Source organism: Ambystoma mexicanum, chromosome 6p (genome assembly GCF_040938575.1).
Source record: "Ambystoma mexicanum isolate Mex_15411 chromosome 6p, UKY_AmexF1_1, whole genome shotgun sequence".
Classification (NCBI taxonomy): Eukaryota; Metazoa; Chordata; class Amphibia; order Caudata; family Ambystomatidae; genus Ambystoma; species Ambystoma mexicanum.
The window spans coordinates 1,321,689,832-1,321,712,666 of NC_090935.1; the positions used below are offsets into that span (position 1 = coordinate 1,321,689,832).

Sequence of the window (22,835 nt, forward strand, 5' to 3'; positions counted from 1 at the left end):
AAAATGAATATGTCTATGATTATCGCCCTTTATTTTGGACTCTGGGTAGTTTGTACAAAGTAGGGTCCAGTCATAAATAAAGACCCCTCTCATGTACATCCGAAGAAGAGATGCATTATGGGAAATCAAGAGTCAAAGGTTACACAGGGATAGAGGAATAATGGCGTCGGTCTTCTGTTTAGCTTCAAAATGGCTGACTGTTTGACATGGCTCAGCAGTGAAAAAAAACAATGCTGGGGTAAATTGTTATTTTCAGATGCTATTTCTCCAGAAATACAAATAAGAAAGTGCTCCAAAGGTGTGCTTCCAGGACATGCACTGTTGTAATTGCAATTCCTATCAGGCAGGGCTCATTGGTTACAAACGATGTCAGAAATTAGGGCTACGGGGGTGGCACTACATGTACTCCCATTCTTGTGGTCCATTAGCACAGTGGACAATATTGAACTGGGATAGGGACACACAGGGGTGACTGCTTGCTCCCAACAAAGACAAGGAGCACCTGTACCAGGGCCTTTTTTTGGCATGAAGCAGTCCAATTTTGTCATTGATAATACATTGGGCCTCATTACGAGAATGGAGGTAGCCATGGAGCGATTAGCTCCATGGCTGCCTCCGTTCCGGGCTCCATTACCGGGTTCCTGCAATGGGGACTTACCGGGTTACTCCGACATAGGAGGACCCGCTAATTCCTCCTTGCAGGAACCCATCCCCATTCCCATTGAGCCCCTATAGGGCTCAATGGGAATGGGGAGGGAGGTAATAACGGGCAGATTACATCTGGCCCGTTATTGCCTCCCTCTTCTCCTCGCGGGACCCGGAAAGCACGCCTGGTTTTACCAGGCGTGCGATCAGGGTCCCGCGATTGGAAGCTCGTTATCGGTGCTCCCGGAATGAAAGGGGCCGGTCCCGTACCGGCCTTATAATGAGGCCCATTGTTTTCATCTTTGTGGGATGACATAATAGGTTGTGTCCTAGTAATAAATACTGCGTTGCATTCTGGGGGAAAACACCCTAACTTCAAGATTCACACACGTGATGGTGGCAGGAGCAAACAGTAAATATCCTTTTCTGTTGACAAGTCATTCTATTTTTATGAAATGTAACTCTGCGACTTGCTGTTCTGCTCATGTTTCTCCCATTTCACGCAGCTTGCAATGGCTTCCAGTTGCAAAGCACGTTCAATTCAAAGAACTATGTTTAGTTCATCGGGAACTGAATGGGTTTGGAGCACTGTATTTGCAGGCAAAATTAAAGTTCTAGGTTCCTCGCCAGGCCTTGCGGTCTGCTGAAGCCTATTTGGTTGAGGTTCCACGTTTCAGACTGACCCGAGTCGGTGGCCAGTCTTTCTCAGTAACGGCTGCCTCCTTCTGGAATTCCCTTCCTCTTTTTAATATTATTATTATTATTATTATTATTATTATTATTATTATTATTATTATTATTATGGGATTCATTGAGCACAGACCTAGCTTTAAGAAGCAATAGAGCACTTTACACAGGTATACAACAATGCAGGTGCATAACGGAGCGCTTTTCAGAAGTAACAGAACAGATATGCAGCGGGGGTGGAATAGAGATGGGCACAGAGGAGAGGTACAGCTGTACCCGGGTGGTTGTGAGGAAAGGGGCAGGCGTGGTCTAGCCAGTCAGGTGGCGCGAGGGATTTGATGGCCTAGGTGTTGAGGCAGAGAAATTCCTTGAAGAGGTGGGTCTTGAGTTCTTTTCTGAATTGTAGGCGCGTGGGGGTGAGTCTGATGCTGGCGTGGAGGATGTTCCGTAGTCTTGGGACATAGGAAGAGAAGGCTTGTTTTCTGGTCCTTTGCTTTTTGCAGCAGCAGATTTCAAGTCTGCACGTGTCCTGGCTTCTGGTGGTGCGCTGTCCGCCGGAGATGCTGAGTGTCTGCAAGGTGGCTGGGTGACTTGAGGGCGAGAATTGAAGGTGACTCTTGCCCTCCGTAAAATGACAGTCTACTTGCCTTTGAGGCGCTTTTTAAAAACATATCTCTTAGTTTTCTCATTCCACTGCTCTGTTCAGGTTAGCGCCAAGTTGCCTTCGGACGTTCGTTGTGCTTAACAAGTTTTGCTAAGATAAGCATCACCCTTGTCTGCGTTCGTTTACCTCATTTTTGGTGGCATTTAGGGGTCGTTACTCCAACTAGATAAAAATAAAAAACAACTTCATAAGATTGATCAGCCTGGCATACTAGACCAAGGAGGAAGACTGTTTCATCCTTTGAAGCACCGCACATACAAAGTAGGTTCTTCTGTCAAACTGAGCCCATACAAATTAAAAATATCAGAAAAAATTCAACTCCCAGGCTGCAAGGTTGGAAGAGGACCCTTGATCTTGCAAGGAGGTGCATGTAACTAATCTATTATGGATGATCTTCGGTATGAAGATTTCATGAGGCACAGGAGACAGGTCTGGGCGCTAGGGAACCACCGCGCGGCCTCGCTAGAACCCTCTCCCAGGCCTGGGAGCCACGCTCGCTCTACAGCCTCAACCGATCCGCCTCACGGGTCAGATAGCAAGAGAGGGGCGGCGCGCTCGTGCTGCTTCCTTTTTAGCTTGCTCTGTCACAAGAGAGGGCACCGCTGGGTCAGCCGGCTCACCAGTAATTGTGTTTTACAGACTTTCGCAATTGGCTCAGTCAGTCCCAATTCAATAAAAGTGGAGAGAGAGAGAGGGGAATGCATGTGGACGGGGGCACAAGAGGGAAGGGGGAGAAGCACTTTTGTTCTGTATCTTTTTTTTTTACTTGAAAATGATTTCATTCAGCCGTCTGTCTTTTTTATTACTGGGACTTGACACCAGCACTCCAAGCTATATTAGCATCCATTTTAGCAGTTCAGTAATGGCATTTAAAAAAAGAAACACTTAACTTCAACGGCGAATAGTTCTATGACAAACCATAAAAACCCACATTGGGAAAAATTGAACAGCGGGTATTTGTTCGAGCAGCGTTTTTTTGCCACAGTGTTAAACCCCTTTGAAAACATTGACGTCTTGCACTGACTGTGACGAGACCACGTTGGAGCTGCCTGCCGTGCGTGCCAAGCGGAGGAAACAAATATCGATTGACGTTGACCAAGAAATATCGTCCACGTGTCTGGTCAAACGGACCTCCTTTGGCAGCCGGTAGCAAAATTGGGGCGTTCTGGCCGCCCTCTGCAACGGTGTGCGCGCTGGGGATTTCCTTCTGAACCCCACACTTCCCAAAAACTTGGGATGGCAGCCGAACTCCTCTGGCAGCAGCCCTTCTTCGCAAATGACTGCATTAGGCTGCGCATTTTGATTAAACACCGAGTAATTAATCATTGGGAGACACGAAGCAGTTGGCGAGGTCCAATGCTGCAGAATGTTTAAGACATAAAACATTACCGAGTAATTAGAACGGGCTGCTTTCGGAGAAGCGCTGCCTTCAATAAAGGGGTAAATGATAGCGTGTTTATTGTGGACGTAGGCAGGCAGAGCAGGATGATAAACTGCGAGAGACACATATCAGTAATCATCCGCGTTATTAGTGCCATTAATCATAATTCTAAAAATATGACAGCAGCCAACTTTCTCGGACCGGTTCTGCCGTTGTCTGCTGGCCGTTAGGACTCTGCTAATAACGCGCAGGGCCCGGGTGCCTGGCAGTTTGCATTGAGAATGGAAGGTTAATTATATTTCCGGCGCTGATTCCTTCCCTCCTCGGGAGAGGCTGAGCACTCGGGCAGTCCCAGGAGCGCAGATGCTGCTAAGCTGGTAAAAGTCCTCTATTGAAATTTTCTTTGCCGGTCAGGAGCGACTGCGCTCCTCAAACGAGATTTGGAAGAGCCGGGCCGAGATGGCTGCTGACGGTACGCTATTTTGGCAGCATGGTGGCCTGGTACTCTTCAGTTCTGTTGGGAACTTCGCCAGTGGACTGGAAAACAGTGCAGAATGGATACCGGTTTGGCATCCTCCTGTCTCCTTTGCTCTCTCACTCTTAAATCGTTCTCCTCTTTTCTGCTTTTGCCTCCTGCATCCTCGCTCTCGCTCTCTCCACCCGCTGGCTCCCCGCCTCATTTCCTCTATCACGATCTCTGGACCCTATTTACCCCCTATAAGATATGAAAAGCCCCAATGCAACCATAGACCAGCGCCTTGGTTTGTGGCATTGTGAGAGTGGCACTACTGCAGCTTTCCCCAATCCTCCTCGGTTACTGCGGTCAAAGCTGCACGGAGCCGAGCAGCGTAAAAAAAAGGAGCAGTCACCTTAGCTACAGCTCTGTTCTTGTGCACTGTGTCGCCTAAGGAGTCTTTGACCGAGGAGAAGAGATCCCCAAGAGCGTGAAGTCCCTAGGTGAACACTTTCCAAGAGTTTCGATCACCCCAGGTCTGTGACGCTTGATCTAGCAAGATCCGCTACCAGCACATGGCCATGTGTTTTGGAACCGTTGCAAAGTAGCATTGAAGGCTCACTGCAGGCAGTGTAGAATGCAAATTCCTGCACAGAGATGTTAAAGCATATGGAGGAACACCCACATACATTTTTTCGAGGGTAAGCATCTGTGATCAGCTGCCTTTCATGCCGCCTCTCCCATATATGAGCACATATTGAAGGGTATGTGTATTACATTAAACAACTGTATTGCCTGTGACGGTACATTTGCTAGCGGTCATCAGTTGAGCATGCATCGCACTCATCTGAATTGCTAGGCTTTTTCTCCATTAGTTCCATCTTCATTGTTACTTTAACTACAGCCTAGCTACATTTAAATTTAAAAATAATTGCAATTCTATGAATTTTACACAGTGACATGAGACAAAAAAGAGAAATGACACAGACAATCAGCAAAATAGGGACACAACATCTCAAACAAAGTTCACTCCCATCCAGAAATTATTGCATACAGAAATGTGATATTTTTATAGTGCATGTTACAATGGTATATTCAGTGTGTGGAATGATAGAGTGTCCTGGTATTTAAGCTAAGGTGCCCAACTTCCAAAGCTGCGGCCTCTAGAATGAGGGCACACTGTGCCTATTACATGGATGGGGTTTAAATGGTATTTGTAGGAATAACGTGTATGTTTGTGGTTTTCTTAATTCATTAACCTCATTAAACGTGGTACAGAAAGCCATTTGAATGACGTATCTTATCTCAAATGACCGCGAGGACACATTCCTAAAGTTAATAATTTCCTAATATTTCTTTAGATGACAAATCAAAGGTGAAATGTCCTCTCTAAAAAATAGAACAACTTAATGATGACTATTATTAAAAGCAAGACATTCAATAATGTACTATAAGCCTTTGGAAAATCATGAATTATGTGCCTCTTTAGAATCATGCATTGTTTTGTGTTTAAAATAGCCGGAAATAAATAGTTTCTGGACAACTGAAGAGTAGGTGTGTATGAAAATCTTCATCTTAGTGACAATTTAAAAAATGTGAAGCAAAATATACTTTTACACACAGCCCTCTCAAAAAGGGGCATTTATGCAAAGTTGTGCAGCAAACATCCCTTTTTAACCAAAGAGAAGCTCCATTTTCACCCATCCCCTTGTAGGACATCTGAAGGGTTGAGCCAACTTTGGCCAAATTTGTGATGGGTAAATGGGCAGCTTCTTGATCTAGGCGAGACAGTGCATGATGCTGGGTTCACTTTTGACATTGGTCCTCTTAACCGCAAAATGGCCTTGAAATATACACAAGTTATACGTAGCATAACTTGAGCACTAATACATAATGGCTAAAACCCCACTCATACCAGAGTCAAAGATCAAACTCCCCTTCCATGATTCATGATTAGTTTACTTGGGGCTGGGACGGTAGCTCAGCTGCAACACATTTATCTTGAAAGCCCTGCAGAGCAACACAGGTCAGAATCCTGGTCCCCGTAGTTAGAGACTGGTCTCTGGTATTAAGCGGTTATAAATGGTTAATTAATTGCAACTTTGACCAACAAAAATCTTCTTGAATTTCACACAAAATGTCTTGATGTTTATAGACATGAAAGAAAATTGTGCATACAGATTGAACCATTTTGAAAGTATGGGTGATCCCAAAAGTACAGTTTTTTTCAGCGATTTCCCATTGACGGGTGTGTCTGCTTTTAGTAATTAAAATAAATAATCAGCCATCCTTCACAAGCTGCCAGTTCATACTGCTTGAAAGGTTGCACAGTTCAATTGTGTGTTCTCTTCAGAAGTAGCAGGTTTTATTTAAATGCGGAGGGGGGCTGATTTACAAGGCGTTTTTCAATGGGAGTGTGTCGTTGTAAAACGTTTTTATAAATTGGGCCCTGGTTTCGGAATTGCCGAGAGCCATTTAGTTCCTTCTTCTAGCACTGGAGAGCCTGGATAGCTTGACACCTACAGCTACCAGGCGCTACGCTTGGCTCCTGAGGACCTTTGGTACCATACAAACATACCTATGTGACATTAACTTTCTGTATTTGGGGATGACTATGAAGATGCATTAGATGAATTTAAAGCATCATGGATGGTATGTGATGGACACAAAGTTTCAGGTTGCTTCTCACATACATGTTAGATTTGCAGCAGGCTATGTACTAGCTCCTGGTTCTCTATGGCTAGCTCCTTCCTTTCAGATGATGCCCAGTACCCAGGAGCTAGTTTTAGCTCCTGCCCAGGGCATCTTAATTTGGACCCCTTGAAGTGGAGGGGTGGGGAAGCCCCCAATATAACAACAAGAGGCCTGGTTCAGGGGAAATCCCAATGCCAAAAAAACAAAAAAGAAAAGTCCAGAAGTGTGACAAAAACCACTGTTTATAAAGAGATCTCACAAACCGGGATGGGCATGGACATCTCAGGATTTCCAATGCACTCTCAGCTTGTTACAGGCTGGTCAACATGTTATGAAGGGCTGTGATTTCAGAAGTGACACGTTATTCTACAAAAATTGGAAGGCAGGCTCGGGTTGGTTAGTGGGGCTAACTACATATAGCATCTATACAGGGTGAGTTTTCTGATTGGTTATACTTTGTCTGGTAGCTCCACCTGCAACCACCTCCTAAATGTTGCATACAAAGACATGTCATGTTAGTGCATTATAATTGGTGGTGCAACAAAGTGTGCACTGGCGTATCAGGCAAGCAGGGATTGGTCGGTGAGGGTCTTCTCAGCCTTGGTACTTGGGATGGTTACCACCCCATGAGCAACAATTCAAGGTGATGAGAGCAGCCCCAAAGGTGCTGCCTTTACCAATAAAGTTACCGTCTCTGATCCTCTAGGCCTCGAGACAGGACATTTAGTTTTGAACCTAGTATTATTTTGTATTGTCTGTCCTAAGCTGGATGGGAACGACAGGCTCTGTCTGCCTCGAATGAATAGGATTTGTCCTCCAGTCTCATGTCACGTGTGTAGAGTCCGGAGGCTTGATTTTCCTGCTCAGCATTTACAAGGATTTTCAGCTAATGTGGTGTGTCCTTCCAACGACATTTGTATCTCTCTTGATCTAAGAAGACTTTCTTATGGCTGTCTTTATCTGCACCTGCGAGTACCGATGTGAAACTCTCCTCCCCTAAATGGCCTTGGCAAAAATGTGCATGCTGGCTGCATAACGAGTGTGGTCTGTGCTTTCCTGCTAAATCAGCGAGTCAGGCCACTCCCAACGTTCTCGAGCCTTCTCAGTGCTTTCCATTCACTTCAATGTGGCTGCATCTTCCATTTTGATTTTTATGGCTACTTATGTTGACTGCGTTCAGCGTCAAGTAAGCAGTTTTATTCTTGTGCGACTTGCATTCAGAATAGCAAAATAGTATCTGTCCTCTAAGTGGGTCAAAAGCATGTTCTTCTTTTCTAAGAGTAGTTTAACCTAAGTGTCTGTGTAGCTTCATGCAGGAATGCATGTGTGCTTCATGTCTAACACATCAACGTCTTGGTTTTAGTCGTGACTTCATTGACTCTACAATGTCACAATCAATCCACTTGCCCTATTGTCTGCACACTTATCTCTTCTACAACATCATCAGTGTAGGGTCTATGTGGTTGTCTGAGTGAATAGCATTTCTCACATCTTCTGAACCAGCGGTGACGTGGACGAGGAGGCCAGGAAACGAGGTACACCTTTCATTTTTGTGACACCAAGCCGAGGGAGGTACCGGAGCATCTAGGGCCACATTCATATCTCTCACTTCAGCCTGTTAAAACATCATGGTTCAATCAATCGGCAAGTAGCAAAATGGAAGAAGGGGTAATAAGGTGTCAGATAAAAATTCGTTCTTCTTAAAAACAAGTTTCAGGTTTAATGAATTTTAGAACAAATGCTGGTAAAAGAAAAGCTGGTCAATGGAATACCTAAATAGAGGAATGCAAATTTGAGTTGATGTGAATTCAGAACTCTTTTTTTTCCTTCGGTTTGACTCCAGTTTAGTTCCCATTTCGATATTTATCAATAAGGACAAACCACAGTGACAATGACCATTTTAATTAAGCAAAATGGCGAACAGTTGTGATTTAACGCTAGATTATACCTAGAGCCAGTCCAATAGCACAGCGAGTAGAGTGCTCCTTTGACATCTGTGCAGAGTCTGCTGACGCAGGTTCGAATTCCAGCAGGGCCAAACTCAGCCTTTCATCCTTCTGAAGTTGATAAATGAGCACCACACACTGTGGGTAATAATAAGCAGCGCTCTGATACCTGAGGGTTCGTAGCGCTATATAAATACTAAATTATTATTATTGACGTCATTGCCAGTCATTTGTGAAGTGGAATGAGTGACTGGAAAGGGGAAGTCGACTGTGCAAGAATAGAGATAGGAATGGATGCTACAATCATTTTGTGAGCTTTTCAGGGTATATAATGTAACCTAATCATTAAGCACCCGAGGGAATTGGGATAAAATTCTGCCATTGATACTGCACACATCGGGCCCGATTCATGGAATTCTTTGCACCGTTCAAAGTGACTTTGCACTGCCGACACAAACCCTGATTCATGGAACTGTGCAAAGTGTATTTGTGCTATGCAAAGTCAGTGCACAGTCATTTTTGCACTGACTTTGCACTGCAAAAATACACGCACAGTTCCGTGAATCAGGGTCTGTGTCTGCAGTACAAAGTCACTTTTCAGCAGTGCAAAGTCACTTTGAACAGTGAAAAAAACGAAATTCCATGAATCGGGTCCATTGTATTTAAACAAACAAAAAAATCAGAAATTGGACATTCAACTGAAATACAACATCGAGCTAATATACTCTTGCTATAGGATGCTGCAGATGAGAATGGAGGGGATTCTGCGCCACGTTTTATATTGTGTTAAAAACTGCAGTTAAATATTGTCCAGGTTAAAACCTGAAAAAACAATTTTCTTAATTCAAACATTAGGGTACATTACAAACATATACACTCCCATGCGCTGGTTACTTTATTCAAAGGCACACCCAGTTGCCAGCTGCAGTGTACGTTCACTTCACAGAGAGCACTGCCGTGCCTTAAATAACATCAGTGCACTGCCTGTGACTGTTGTCATATGTTCAGGAAGTTGCACAACACAATATGAAAGTGGTATTGTCAAGTTTGGGATGGATCTTAAAGACACAGTTCAAACACGCGTGGGGCAAGCAATTCTTATATTTTCAGAAATCACCCTGTAGCAGTGAGGAGGCAGACATTAGGTCAGCCTTTAGCAGTGAGGAGGCAGACATTAGATCAACCTGTAGCAGTGAGGAGGCAGACATTATCACCCTGTAGCAGTGAGGAGGCAGACATTAAATCAGCCTGTAGCAGTGAGGAGTCAGACGCTAGATCAGCCTGTACCAGTGAAGATGCAGACATTAGATCGGCCTGGAGCAGTGAGGAGGCAGACATTAGATCCGCCTGTAGCAGTGAGGAGTCAGACACTAGATCAGCCTGTACCAGTGAAGATGCAGACATTAGATCGGCCTGGAGGAGTGAGGAGGCAGACATTAGGTTTGTGTGACTATTGTTGCTCAGATACTGCAATAAAAGCATACCAGGAAATCACAGACACACAGAGGGAAGAAAAACAAGTAGTTGGCTTATCAAACACTTAAAATATCAGCGTTAAACAAATTCATCATAACAAAATGTATTCTGTGCATGTATGCCACGTGTGTGTTATTTATATATGCTAGTTTCCTTAGATTAGACTAACTGTTCAGAATGGGGGATTGTTTAAAAAAGATGCTGTGCACGAATGATGTTGTTATTTCATCAAATCCAGCTATCTTCCCATCCCGTCTCTTCGATTTTGCCTTTTCTCTCCTTTCACCTCCCCATATAAGGGATTTGCCCAACATACATCACCGTTATTGATCCCCAAACCCTAATGTTAGCTCTCCCCCACACCTCATATATATATTTTAGGTACTTTTGAGATCAGATTTTAAGTTCTCATTTCGAAGACCGGGAGTTTTGCCCCAATATTTCTTGAATGCCATATGTTAAAATCGCACATTCCATTGAAGAACAGGTGACGGACGATAGAACAGGTTTTAAATCTATCTGCGAAGCAAAGCTGCCTAGCCCCTCTCACATTTCCATGATCACATTTCTATTTACTGAGGACAAGCATCTACAGATAATTGTTCTCTAAACCTTACTGGTGCGCACTGTGGTGCGGTACAGGGTAAGAATTACTGGGTTCAGAGGAAACCCTTGGCACAGTGTCTGCCATGAGTGGTGCTGGGCGGTATGCTGCCTGGCACTAACTGAGGAAATTTTTGAAGAGTATGGCCTTCAGTTCGGAACTGAAGTATCAGTGGAGCCATGCAAATGTGTGGTGCGATGCTGTACCACAGTGCAGGCAGAGATCAGGAAAGGGTCTGCTTTCTGGGCTTCTATTTCTGCCAATTTCTGGCTTCTGGGCTTGTGATAGTGCGTTGTCTGGAATTTCCTCCATACTGCATGGGTGTCCCTCGCTAGGGACGGGAACTGTACCTTTTTCATCAAAAGAAATTGTACCTCTTTAAATTAGGCTGCGCGTTGGGGCGTGGCCCCAGGAGTATGCGCTTCACTGGCTCTGCCCTCCGGCACCACACCTCAGTCCCCGTTTGACGCGTCGGCTAGATAAAACTGCTTACTACGTTCCTCTTTTTAAGGGTGGAGGATGGTGGGACACATGAAGGAAAGGGGACTATGGACTAGGAGTACGTTAGTCACTACAGTAACTTGCAATTACTCTTACGTCCTGTCCCCTTTCCTCTAAACTGCATGGGCGTTTACCGCTGATTGAAGCCCAAGAGAGGTGAGACGTTGATGACCTTAAGAGAACAGGTTCCTCAGGACAGCTTGCCCGAAGGTCGCATCTGAGCATGCACTGCCATTTAGACAATAATGGTTGCAGAATGCTGAGGGGGTGGCCCAGGTAGCCGTCCTGCTGATTGTTTGCCACGGCACATGCCTCTGGAAGGCGACTGCCGTGGCCTTGGCCCTGACCGCATGAGTTGAAGATTTGCTTGTACCTCCTTATGCTGGCCCTTGTAGGACTGCTGAATGGCTGCAACTATCCACCTAGCTATCGAGGCCTTTGACGCCTGACAATGTGGCTTTGAACCACCAAAAGTGATGAATTATGCATCTCACTTGCGCAAGCCTTTCGTCCTGTCCAGGTAGAACTTCAGAGCTCTCTTGACATCAAGACAGTGCAATATCTTTTCTGCCCCGTCCTTTGGGTTGGGGAAGAACATTGGTAGGACCCATCTTCGGGAGAAACGAAGGGTGGGTGTGAAGCACCACCTTGTCCCAATGGCACGTGGTATAGGGTTCTGAGGCCACGAGGACCTGAATCTCGCTGACCCTGTGTGCCGAAGTATGGCCCACCAGAAGAGCCATCTTAATTGTGACCATCCTAATGTCGACGGACATCATGGGCTTGAATGGTTTATGTGCCATGGGGTCCAGCACCACATTGAGATTCCAAACCGGGTGTGGACGTTTGACAGGGGGGTACAACCTTGTCAGACCTGTTAGATGCCTCTTGGAAGTGGAGAAGGAGCCATTGTCCGATTTTCTGTAAGCTCCTATCACTGCCAGGCAGGTACGGCACGTGTGAACCTGTACGCCCGAGAATGACAGCAACTGATCCAGTGTGTACGCCAATGGGTCTACGCCCCTTTGCTTGGTCTAGCAGTAGGACCTGCTCCATTCGCTCTTGTATTGACTTCTGGTGGAGTCACTTCTTGCCTTCTGTATTATCTTCAGGTTGTCCTGAGACAGCTGAAGGTGCTGCAGGGTTGCGTGCTCAAGAACCAGACTGCTAGAGCACAAATCTCCAGGGCACGGTGAAACAATTCCCCCAGCACCTCCTGCTGAGAGAGGAGCGGGTTTCCCCCGACTGGAAGAAGCACGGTCCTGTGTTGTGAGCCTCATGACATCCGATAACCATGGTCTGGCCAGCCACTACAGCACTATCAGAATTAAATGCAAGCGCTTCACTTCTCTGATCTTGCAGATGGCCTTGTGAGATAGTGGGGCCGGGGGGAATGCGTAAGCCCACATCCCATCCCATTGCAGGTGTAGGGCATCCCCCGGCGAGTCTCTGTCCTGGCCCAGCCAGGAAGAAAACTGCTGGCATCGCCAGGCTCTGTTTGGTGGCAAATAGGACTGAAGCTGCCTGGGAGCCTATCTCCTGGTTCTAGGAGACTGCGAGGTGCAACTGAACCCTCCTCAATTTGAGCCTTGTATGCGGATGTCACGGCTATTCGCTTTACCCACAGTGCGACGCCTGACTTCAACATGGCGGGTTGCACTGACATGCCTGATTCCAACATGGCGGGCCTCGCGGACCGCTACAGTGTGTGTAGCAGTCTAGTCGTTGCGCCCCATCATGCTTTGCGATGTTTCCGGGATGGAACGCCGACGGCTTATCAACCTGCACATCCCAGACAAGGACGCGTTGCTACTCTCCTAGGAGCTGGCGAACGCTACGTGAGTTCGTGTTAGGGAATCTCTTACTCCCTCTTTTCAGACTTGCCTTTGTTCATTTCTAATAATTATGACTGCGCTCCTTTGATCCTTACAGAACCTTGTTGTTGATGTGTGTTTGTTGTTTAGGACGTCTCGGTGCCTTTCAGTCTTGTGGGTTCTCTGAGCTTTGTGAAGAATGTGTTTCCTGCCACCGTATCCTACCGGCTTGGTTCCCTTGTGGTAGGCACTTGTTTAGTTTGGAGCATTGAGAGGGGTTTTGGTCTCTTTACCTGTGGATTCTTAGTTTAGTTTTTATTTATAACACAGATCCACCACCCTTTGACCTCATTCCTTCGGGACATCTGTTACCCCTAAATATTGAGAGGGTTTCTGGTCATTCTCGGTAAGATTGCCTTCAAGTCTTCTCCTTGACTAAAGGTGGCTCCTAGTTTCCTTTTCATTTGTTTGTTTACCATTCTTGTGCTTTGCTCTGCTTTGTCTAGCGTGCCCAGTCTCTTAGTCCATCCCTGGTCTTCTACTATTCTCGTTGCAAGGCCGTGTTACCAACTGATCATTTGGTAAGATTCCTGCTTCAGGGGTTATCTATCTGATTTCTAGGCAGCTTTAAGACTAATCACTCTGTCTCTCTATCTTTCATCAGCCGGCCTGGCATTACTGCTCTGGCCCCGATCTTCTAAAGACACGACCAGTCATCTCCAAAACTCCCGGGATAGCGTAACCTACGTCCACGGGACTTCTCAAGGAGTCTACGTTCCCTAGCAGCTCCACAGGGTTTTATTCCCCAAGAGGGTTTCCCTGGGAACCTTCCTCTGCCCTGGCCTTTGTGCCGGCTCACTGGGAGTTTCTCGGGGGGAATTCTAATTGTCATCGGAAGATCGAAATAGACATCAATCTCCACCTGGATATTCGTTGTCTTCTAATCCTCATCAATCCTTGTTCCATTTCCCAGGTGAGAGACCTTTTTGTTTCTATGTAATCCTCACACGGGGTCGTTTTGAATGAGATACAGTGAAGTTTTGTTTAAAGCCATAACAGCGGAGCTGCCAGCAGGCATGCCACCCTAACTCCAACAGATGCTGGTACCACCAAGCCGAAGTTGTCAACCTGCTGAGAAAATGTCCAGTAGACGCCTTCAGCACTCCCACCCTCTCCATCATGGGGAAGATCCTCTGCTCCTCGGTATTCCATTTCATACCAAGGAAGACCAAGGCTTGGGTCGGCTGGAACTGAGACTTTTTGTGGTTGATGGAGAATCCCAGATCGTAAAGGATATCCATCAGTCTGGAGGCCATATTCTGAACCTCCCCAGGTATTCCACCCGGACAAACCAATCATTGAAGTATGGGTAGACATGGTGGTCCTCTGACCTGAGCAGTGCTGCCACCACCTTCATGAGCCACGTGAATACCTGTGGGGCTGAATTAAGACCAAATGGAAATACCTTGTACTGGAAATGGGAGCCCATCACTCGGAAACGTAGGTAGGAACGATGGGGTTGCCAAATTGGTACGTTCAGATATGCATCCTTCAGGTCAATGGATCATGCCCAGACTCCACTATCAGAGCTGGGAAGGGTAGGGAGAGGTTTAAGAAGGATAGACCGAGAACCACTTGCAGGCCTGCCTGGTTCTTCTTCTACTGCCCCACTTATTACAAGTGTACGAATCTCTGCAAGGAGAGGTGGTGTCCCTATCCGAGGGAGGGGTGGTCAGAATGGGGGGTTTGGAGGGAGAGGGAGGCGGAAACCCACGGGAAACCACTGATAGAATCCATGGATCTGCGAATGAAAGTCAGCCAGGACTGAATGTGAAGAGCAAGCCTGCCCCCCACTGGAGAATTGTGGACCTTGATGACAGCATCACTGCTTTTTTCCCCCCATGGCTGGTGCTTGGGAGGGGGACTGGAAGAAGCCCTTTTGGGAGGTGCTTGAACCTGTGTAGGCTGGGGGACCTGTAAGACCGCCTGGCTCTCCACTCCTGGAAGCCCCTGAATCTGCCAAACGTTCTTCTCCGGTCTGATCGACCTGGCCCCTGACCGTACTTCTTGGATGCAGGCTTTGCCAGTATAGCCAATGACTTGGCGGTTTGGGAACTGTTCTTTTTCTTGTTAAGTTCCTCATCTGTGGGTGAATGGAACAAATCTCCCCTTCAAAAGGGAGATCTAGGATACCGCCTTGAACAACCGGGTTAAACCTGGTAGCTTTGAGCCACAGCGTCCATCTCATATCAGTGGCCCTGTAAATGGCCCTTCCTGCCGTCTGGATATGGGCCACCCACGATTCCATTATGTCCTGTGCAACTGGCCAATCCTGCCTTGAAGGACGCTTTTCTGTGTACTGGCAGATCTAGAAGAAAGTTTGCAATTTCCCTTCAAGTCTCTGATTAGCAGCAGCCAGCATTGCATCTGCTTGCTGCAGGTGGAGGTCGACGTTGGAATACATTTTCTTTCCATAGGCCTCCAGAGATTTCTCCTCCTTGCCCAACAATGCTGTGGTAGAGGAGGACAATGCAGACACCTGTGGTTTGGCATACATCGAAGCTGCAGCTATCACAGAGGAATGTTGCTGAGTGTGAACCGATAGGAGAAGAGTATCTCATTTGACCTGCCTATATTTGCCATCAAAAAGCTTGTTGGTGGACTGTGTTCAGTGGGGCTTGGAGCAGCCCTTTTATGCAAGAGCTTCCACATTGTTCTTGAGAGGAATGCTCGATCTGGTAGCTGATTTGATGGTCAGAACTTCAGCTAGGGCTCCCGCGTCGGGTTGTTCCTTCTTAGGCTGACGGATGCCTAGGTATTCCGTCAAACCTGCTACCCTGTCGTGGAAGGCCCTTGCTGAAGAGGAGGTGTCTGGATCCTCCTCGTCTGTGTCCCCTTGGTTCCTGGACATGGGGGCCGTGCCTCCTTGGTCTGCAGGATCACTGGGCAGAGTCATTGGTGGACCTACTGGGGCCTGAGGCGCCACAGGCAGCGGAGACAGTGTTGTGATGCTAGGCTGCATGGGAACTTGGCCCGGTGTAGACTGGGAGAGCACCAGGACTAAGGGTGAAGCTGGCTGCAGGTTAACTGGAGCCGAAGGCTGTGGAGGCGTAGGTGGAAGCATCTCTTCAATAATCCCTTTCACCATGCTCTCCATTTGCCGAGATAGTGAAGGCAGAGCGCATGGGGTCCGATGGCGGAAAGGATCCATTGCAGGAAGGGCTCCTACTCAAGCCTGCCTGGGCCGACATGCGCCGGGGAGGGGTGAGGCACCAGATGGCCGGTGTTTAACAAAGTTCGTAGGAATTCAAAATTGTAAGAAAAAATTGTGGGACAAAGGTGCCTATGTGAAGAAAGACACGCGTGACATAGCATAGGTGAAGCAAGTCCGCTCCTGTCGATGCAGAAAAGAGGACTGAAGTGTGGCATAGGAGGGCAGAGTCATGAGAACATGTTCCCGGGGCCACGCCCCCACACACAGCTACATTTAAAGAGGTAAGACTTTTTTAGGTGAAAAGGGTTCAGTTCCCGTCCCTAGCGAGGGACGCCAATGCAATATGGAGGTAATGGGACTGGACGTAGGAGTAATGAAGACTGTGAGAAAAAAACAAAAAACCCATAGGTGTCTTGAAAAAGACCTTTCCTGGCCAGGTTACAGAAAATATTCTGTTTGTCTAAATGCTGCATGCACACCTCACAAGGCAGCTCCTTGTAAGTGGGACACAATGGGTTCTGGAAGAACAGGCCACGCTAATCACAGATGCCCCTTTTCAAGGCTATTGAGAGTGGAGCAGTGTTGAAACAATGACCGAGCAGGGGCCTCTCCCAGGTGCACACAGTTCAGACATGGGGCAAGTGACTAAATCCTGCTTGTGGAATGCATGCTCTAAGGTGCGCAGGCATGTTATTGCAATGGGAAATGCTGGTGAAGAAGGGGTTGTTGAGTGCTGATTCTCACAAACACCTGTCAGTGAAGCATTCATGCTATCAATGTACAATCATAGTTATACATGCAGCTCAGGAGGCGCTGCCAAATGATATCCTTCCAGGACATGAAAACAGTCATGCGGGCTACTTATGAGCAGGCCCTATGACAGACCATCATTGGGGGTTATCATCAAATCTTGCCATTGAAAAGGCGCTTGTAGCACATTACACGCCTCAACCAATTGAATGCCAATTAAACTCCACAACCAACATGAATGCTATGAGGGGTTTATAGTGAAAATGTCGACTGCAAAAATGTCGAAAAAAAGAATGTAAAAAAAAAATGCGTTTTTTTTTTTTAATTTATTTCTTTTTTTAATGGGGGGTTCCCCGCCAATCCCCCGTTTATTTTTACTACCTAAACCCCCAAAAAACATACAAATAAAAAAAACACATTCTAATTTTTTTCGACATTTTTACATTCGACTTTTTTTCCTCGATTTTATAACTGCACACCTGTATTTATTATATCTGGTATAAAGACTGTATGCCATATGTTTAAACGTTATTGAAAAGACATCTTATACAATTTACCTGTGTGAGCGTTGAACAGGTTGTAGTTTGTGAAAAACGTTCTCACGCTTTTGCTTGCTGTTAGAAAACACATGCGGTTGAATCTCCAGCAGCAAGCTCCCCATACACACACACTGCACCTGCAAAAAAGAACATTGAATTGAAAAATATCAAGTTATTATTACATGTTACGCCAGTGTAAGTCACTGTGTCTGCCCACCATCACACCCCACAAACCTCCAAGCAAAGTATGCAGAATCCCAAGGCACAGCAAGACGCGTAGAAGGTAGAACGAGGCACGGCATGCCCTCCTCTCCACACTCCTCCCACTTTCACTCTCTACCCAGTGTCAGTTTCTCTCTCTATATCTCTCACACTCTTTTGTACACAGTGGGCAGGAAAGATCGGGGAGCAGCAGATGCAGAAAGGTGCTTCACAGGGACTCTCTTCAGAACCCCAAGTGCAGTGCAGGGTAGTGGGAGACATACAACTTTTGTTTAGAGAACGGCCCCTCTGAAAATGAACATTTCTCAGATTCTTATTGGAAACATCACCAACCAATCAGAATGTAAGGTGGAGCACTGCCTGGTATGTAATCTCAAAGTGGTTGGTACTGACCAATTGGTAAAGTGTGAGCTTGGCGCATCATCACTTTGTACGTGATGCACTGGAGGTCGCTGAGCAAATAACTAAGTGTGGTAATTTGCATTTGTAGTTTTGGGTGTTGTCAAATGCTTTTTACGCTTGGTGTGTAGCATGCCTTTAGAGGCAGAGGCTTGTAGAAGCCGTTATACGTTGCCCTCTTCATGCCACGCCTGCATGCCAGTGCTGTTCCTAATCTAAGACTCCTATTGTGCATGCATGGATGAGGTCCACTCACTCTGCTGCTCAAGAGTACCAACCTCCGCAATACCGGCTTTCATACCTCTATGAAATTAAAGATCTCATTTGAAAAGAAGTTAGTGAGTACTCACAAACCATAACCGCACTGGCAAATGCCAAACCTTGAGTTAACCCCGGGCGATAGCATGCTCACATAGATGCTCTAGAAAAAAAAAAGTTCTAGCAGACAAGTTGCCCTCTTAGATAGCATCCGACAGCATTAACATGTTTTTATGCCATCCATAGTGATGACAAATTGCGCTCCAAATCCTTCTGCGTATTTAGTATGCAAGAGGAGGGCGCACTTCCGCCAGCCAACCGATAATTCACACTAAACCTTCAGACTTACAACATTTATAAAGTTGCAAAGTGGAGTAAACAAACCATCTGTTTGGTTCCACCATATATGTCATGCTCTCTTATGAGCCTATTACAATTCATTTAGTAAACAAATTTGGTGATTTCGCTCTTGTCAAAGTTAGCGGCAGCCTGAAGATGATTAACATTCGTGGGACAGGCGCATTAATGCCCCGCTCTCCATGCAAAGTTAAATGTTCCCCCCAGAGGCCCTCCCCTCCCCCTTATTGACAAGATGAGACTGTCAATTTTGTTTGCCTGCCACATTAGGCGGTCATGAGGGGATGGAGAGCTCTGTGGAGGGAGGCGCGGTGTAGGCAGGGTAATTCGCTGTGAATTGAGAACAGAAGTCTAATTCTGATAAATGGCCGACCCCAATGCATCCTGCCTGTTATTACAAGCGACGGGCCCTATCTGCGCGCTAAATTAGCCAAAGCCCCAAAGAGTTTGGTGGAGCTGATCTTCAAGTGAATAATTTGAGTGCAGAGGGAGGTGTTTGCGTAACCGTTGTGAACGATTCCCTACGCATTAGAAGATTTAACTGGTTGGAACACTGCGTCTTTCAAGGACTAGTCTACCCATTCATTCCTGCATGTTTTGTATTCTTTTTTATGTTGGTTTGGTTTGAAATTTTGTTTCTTTTTAAGTGTTTGCACTTTTTTCAGATAAAGATTGTATTTTCTTTGCAAACAATTCTGTAGTTCTCCCGAGCCATGGCAATTGTTGTAAAATATTATTTTCGTAGCTTAGTTACTGGTTACTGAAGTGTAACTGGGCCAGAATATCCTTTTTTGGAAATAAAGAAAATGTGCATTTAGCAAGTTCATCAGAGGGAATGTGTGCAATGTTTTTGTCAACAATGATCTTTGAATGCCCTTTGGTGAGGGCACTGCTCCTGCTATGGCAGTTACTAGATCATACCATGCGTCACTGGACCCAGGGGCTCTCTCTCCTCCCTTTCTCTGATAACAAATATGGACTGATCCCAGGGCCAAGAACAACACCTGGTCATTTTCAGGAAGTGTAATGGAGGGTGCAGTGCCTGCATCCGTGGTGTGTTTGAGTCCTCACTGGATCTTACAAAATGCAACTCTTGTCCCGGGGTAATGTTGCTGAAATGGGCCTTTGTATAGTAGGTTATAACATTAGATCCCCTTCATAAAGCATGAACCCCATGCCATTTGGATGGTGAAACATTGAATGTCATTACTGACTGGTTCCATAGGCTGGGGTCCAGAGGAGGCAGTCGGGTGGGCAATGCGAATGACTTATTGACTGTGGAGAACGTGTTTGTATAGAGAAGCTGTGCTATGAGCGCCTTCCAGACCCTCCGGTCATACCTCCAGCGTTATGGGTGTGGTCTCTTTTTTGTTTGTTTTTGATACAGAGCATCCGGATTGCACCAGGAGGATCAAGGAGCAAATGGGGCAGTGGGAAAATTAGAAATATAAATGGGTAAATATCCTTTTTTCATAAGATTCCCGAGTGCTGAGTGTTAAGTTGTGAGCACGTTTCTGCCCCTCCTCTTCCCTACTCCCCAAATGTGGAAACCCCCAACTTCATGCCATCTCTTACCAGGCATGCCAGATCTCGGAGAGGCCATCTTGTTTTTTCAGTGTGCTTGCTTTCTTATGAATGAGATGGGTGTGGAAAGTCACGTGACAGGCTTTCTGGCTATTGGTTCGTTTGCATGTACTGTGTATTTCAATGCTTGTAACTCCTAGAGCACATTTCTGAGCAAGGCCAAATGAGCAGCTGACCAGGCATTTCCAAAGGTGCTCATTTGGTTTTTGTCCGATCATGGTGAGTACAATAATATAATTCATCAGCAATGGCAGACTGTGACCTCCACTTTACATATAATTCTTTCCAATGTATGTATGGATTGCTGTGACCTGAGGCAAAAGGCCCTGGCGTAAAACATTGTTTTGATAGAAGGCCCACTGTCTCCAATCAGGCAGAAGCACGTCCACCCCTGGTAATAAAGCCCACACTCTTCCCTTCCATGAGGTCAGTACATGAAAAAACAATTTCTCGTTTTTTTCAATCTATGTAAATTACACTCTGAGGTTGTGACTGGGAACCCTTCTGCAGTCTGGTTTGATGCTTAAACGGTACAGTACCCCAGCCTTGGCACCAACATATAACATAATACAGGAAAAAGGCTAGAAACGTGGCTGATTTGGACATCAAAATGACACAAAGTGACTAGATCCCCTTTCTAGTCACTATGGTGGCGGCCATCTTGTCTTTTTACCTTAGTTTGGGCATTGATAAGACAAACGCAGCCCATCTCCCATCCCAATAAAACCATTCAAACGAAGTTCGTCTGGGGTGCAAATAGCTATCGCCCCATTACACCCTAGCTCTATCGGAATGCAATTTTATGGATCAATTTTATGGATAATAGCATTCCTATATAGCTATGGTGGAAGGGGGTGATGGGTATTTCCATCATATCATTATCACCCTTCCAATTCCTATAAAAAGGGGTCCAAGGAGGCTATTTTGATTCACATTTTGTAATAATACAATTTGGGGCATTTTTTTACCAAAATGCTGCAGCCGCAACAACCCCTTTCCAAACCCTTACTTTCCTTTGTTGACCAGCCAGGTAAAAGTATTGCTGATAGCCTGGCAGTGTACAAGCTTGAAGGACACTTGCCCATGCCAGTTCTTCTCCCACAATCTCGTTTTCAATTAGGAATCAGAAAGAGAACTCGAGATGTGATAGGGCTTGCCACAGTTTATTACAGCCAATGTCGGCCTAGGTATGCTGTGGACATGCCCGTGCCTGCTGGGCCTAGAGACCCAAGTTACACCTCACTGATGATGCCCAATGAGGCAGGAACAGGTCTAGGGATGCTTGTGGTCTCGTGTAGAAGGGATGTGACCAAGCAGTTTGGGCTTGACTGCCCCTTTTGGGGGAGGACCATGCCTGATTTGCATATGGTCTTTCCCCTTTCTGTAATGGTTTACAGGTGAAGAGCAGTGGTCTGGAGGTTTGCCCAGGGCAGCGCCAGAGGTTCAGATTAATTCTAAACCTTCCGGCCATCACCTCTTTTTATTTAACTGTACTACTAATGCAGGTAGACTGTCAGCTGGTCCATGCTGAATATAAAGCGGATCACAGAAGCCTAATCCTGGCAACACCATTCTACGAGTTCCTTTTGGCACTGCAACCCGAAGCTCTCCAGATGTTTTGGACTACAACTCCCATGATCCCTCTGCATTAAATGTGACATCTAGGGTTGATGGGAGATGCAGTCCTACACATCTTACAAGCCAAATGTTGCAGACCCCTCCTAGGCGATGCACCACCTTTGTTCTTGTTTCACTATGAGCACAACATTTTCACGTACACAGAAATTCAGATTTGAGATTACCATCTTTTAAAGTCTTCTCAATTTGGCCTAAAATAGACTCAAAGTACAGGGACATAAAGTAGTTTGCCCAGGATCACTCAATTATTCAAGTGGGAAATCCTCTCTCCACAAAATCCATGCCCTCTCCTTCCACTTAGTGCACTGGCAAACCCCCTTTCACCACCTCTCCATTGAAGTGCAGAGTGCACGCACCCCAATCTTCTCATCTTGGCCTGGCTGGGGAGTTGAGCGCATGAGTGCTCCTTTCCCCAGAGAGAGCCTGTCCACAAGCACATTCTCCTTTAAAGAAGCATGATATTAAACAGTTGCTGAGAGCAGACCTCCCAAAACCATAAGTGCGGTTGGCCAGGTTCAAATTAAATGTCCTCTGCTGACTTTGAGCCTGCTTTGCCTCCTTGACCCATTCAGTAACGGGTAGTGAAAAGGACCAGGTACAGTGTACAGCCCCTCCTCCATTTCAGCACCCTTCAACAATGTCTGCTAGAACACTCTGGTCACTCCCAGCAGGCATCTGGGCAGAGCCTGGGGGCCCTCTATCTCTTTTTATGCCACCTGGCCACTATCCACCTTGGGCTGAACCAGGGCGACTCGGGGGTTGAAGGGGATGAACTGCCTGCCAATGCCACTGGGTAACCAGACCAGATTCATATAACAAGCTAGGACTTTTACAGACGATCAGGCAGTTGAGTAGGCTCGACAGGAGGCAGACGAGGGAAACCATTTCACAGAAGAGCACAACATGAAGACAATTTCAGTCATAAGGACAGGGGGGCAATTCTTCACGAGCGTGAATGAGTTCCTTCAGGGATGTCATTTCACCAAAATGCCAGGGGTAGCGGAAATG

General features: G+C 46.2%; 1 protein-coding gene across 11 annotated transcripts in view; it reads left to right on the forward strand.

Moving 5' to 3' along the window:
- Positions 1 to 22,835, forward strand: part of BNC2 (basonuclin zinc finger protein 2) — a 526,652-nt gene that overhangs the window by 467,381 nt on the left and 36,436 nt on the right. For 2 of the 11 annotated variants that reach the window (XM_069625988.1, XM_069625989.1), the window contains one exon: positions 19,993 to 20,060. The exons of the other annotated variants lie outside the window; for them this stretch is intronic. In XM_069625988.1, coding sequence (XP_069482089.1) covers positions 19,993 to 20,056 — 64 coding nt within the window. In that variant the 3' untranslated portion in view covers positions 20,057 to 20,060. The remainder of the gene's footprint in view (positions 1 to 19,992; positions 20,061 to 22,835) is intronic. 11 annotated transcript variants of the gene reach the window in all.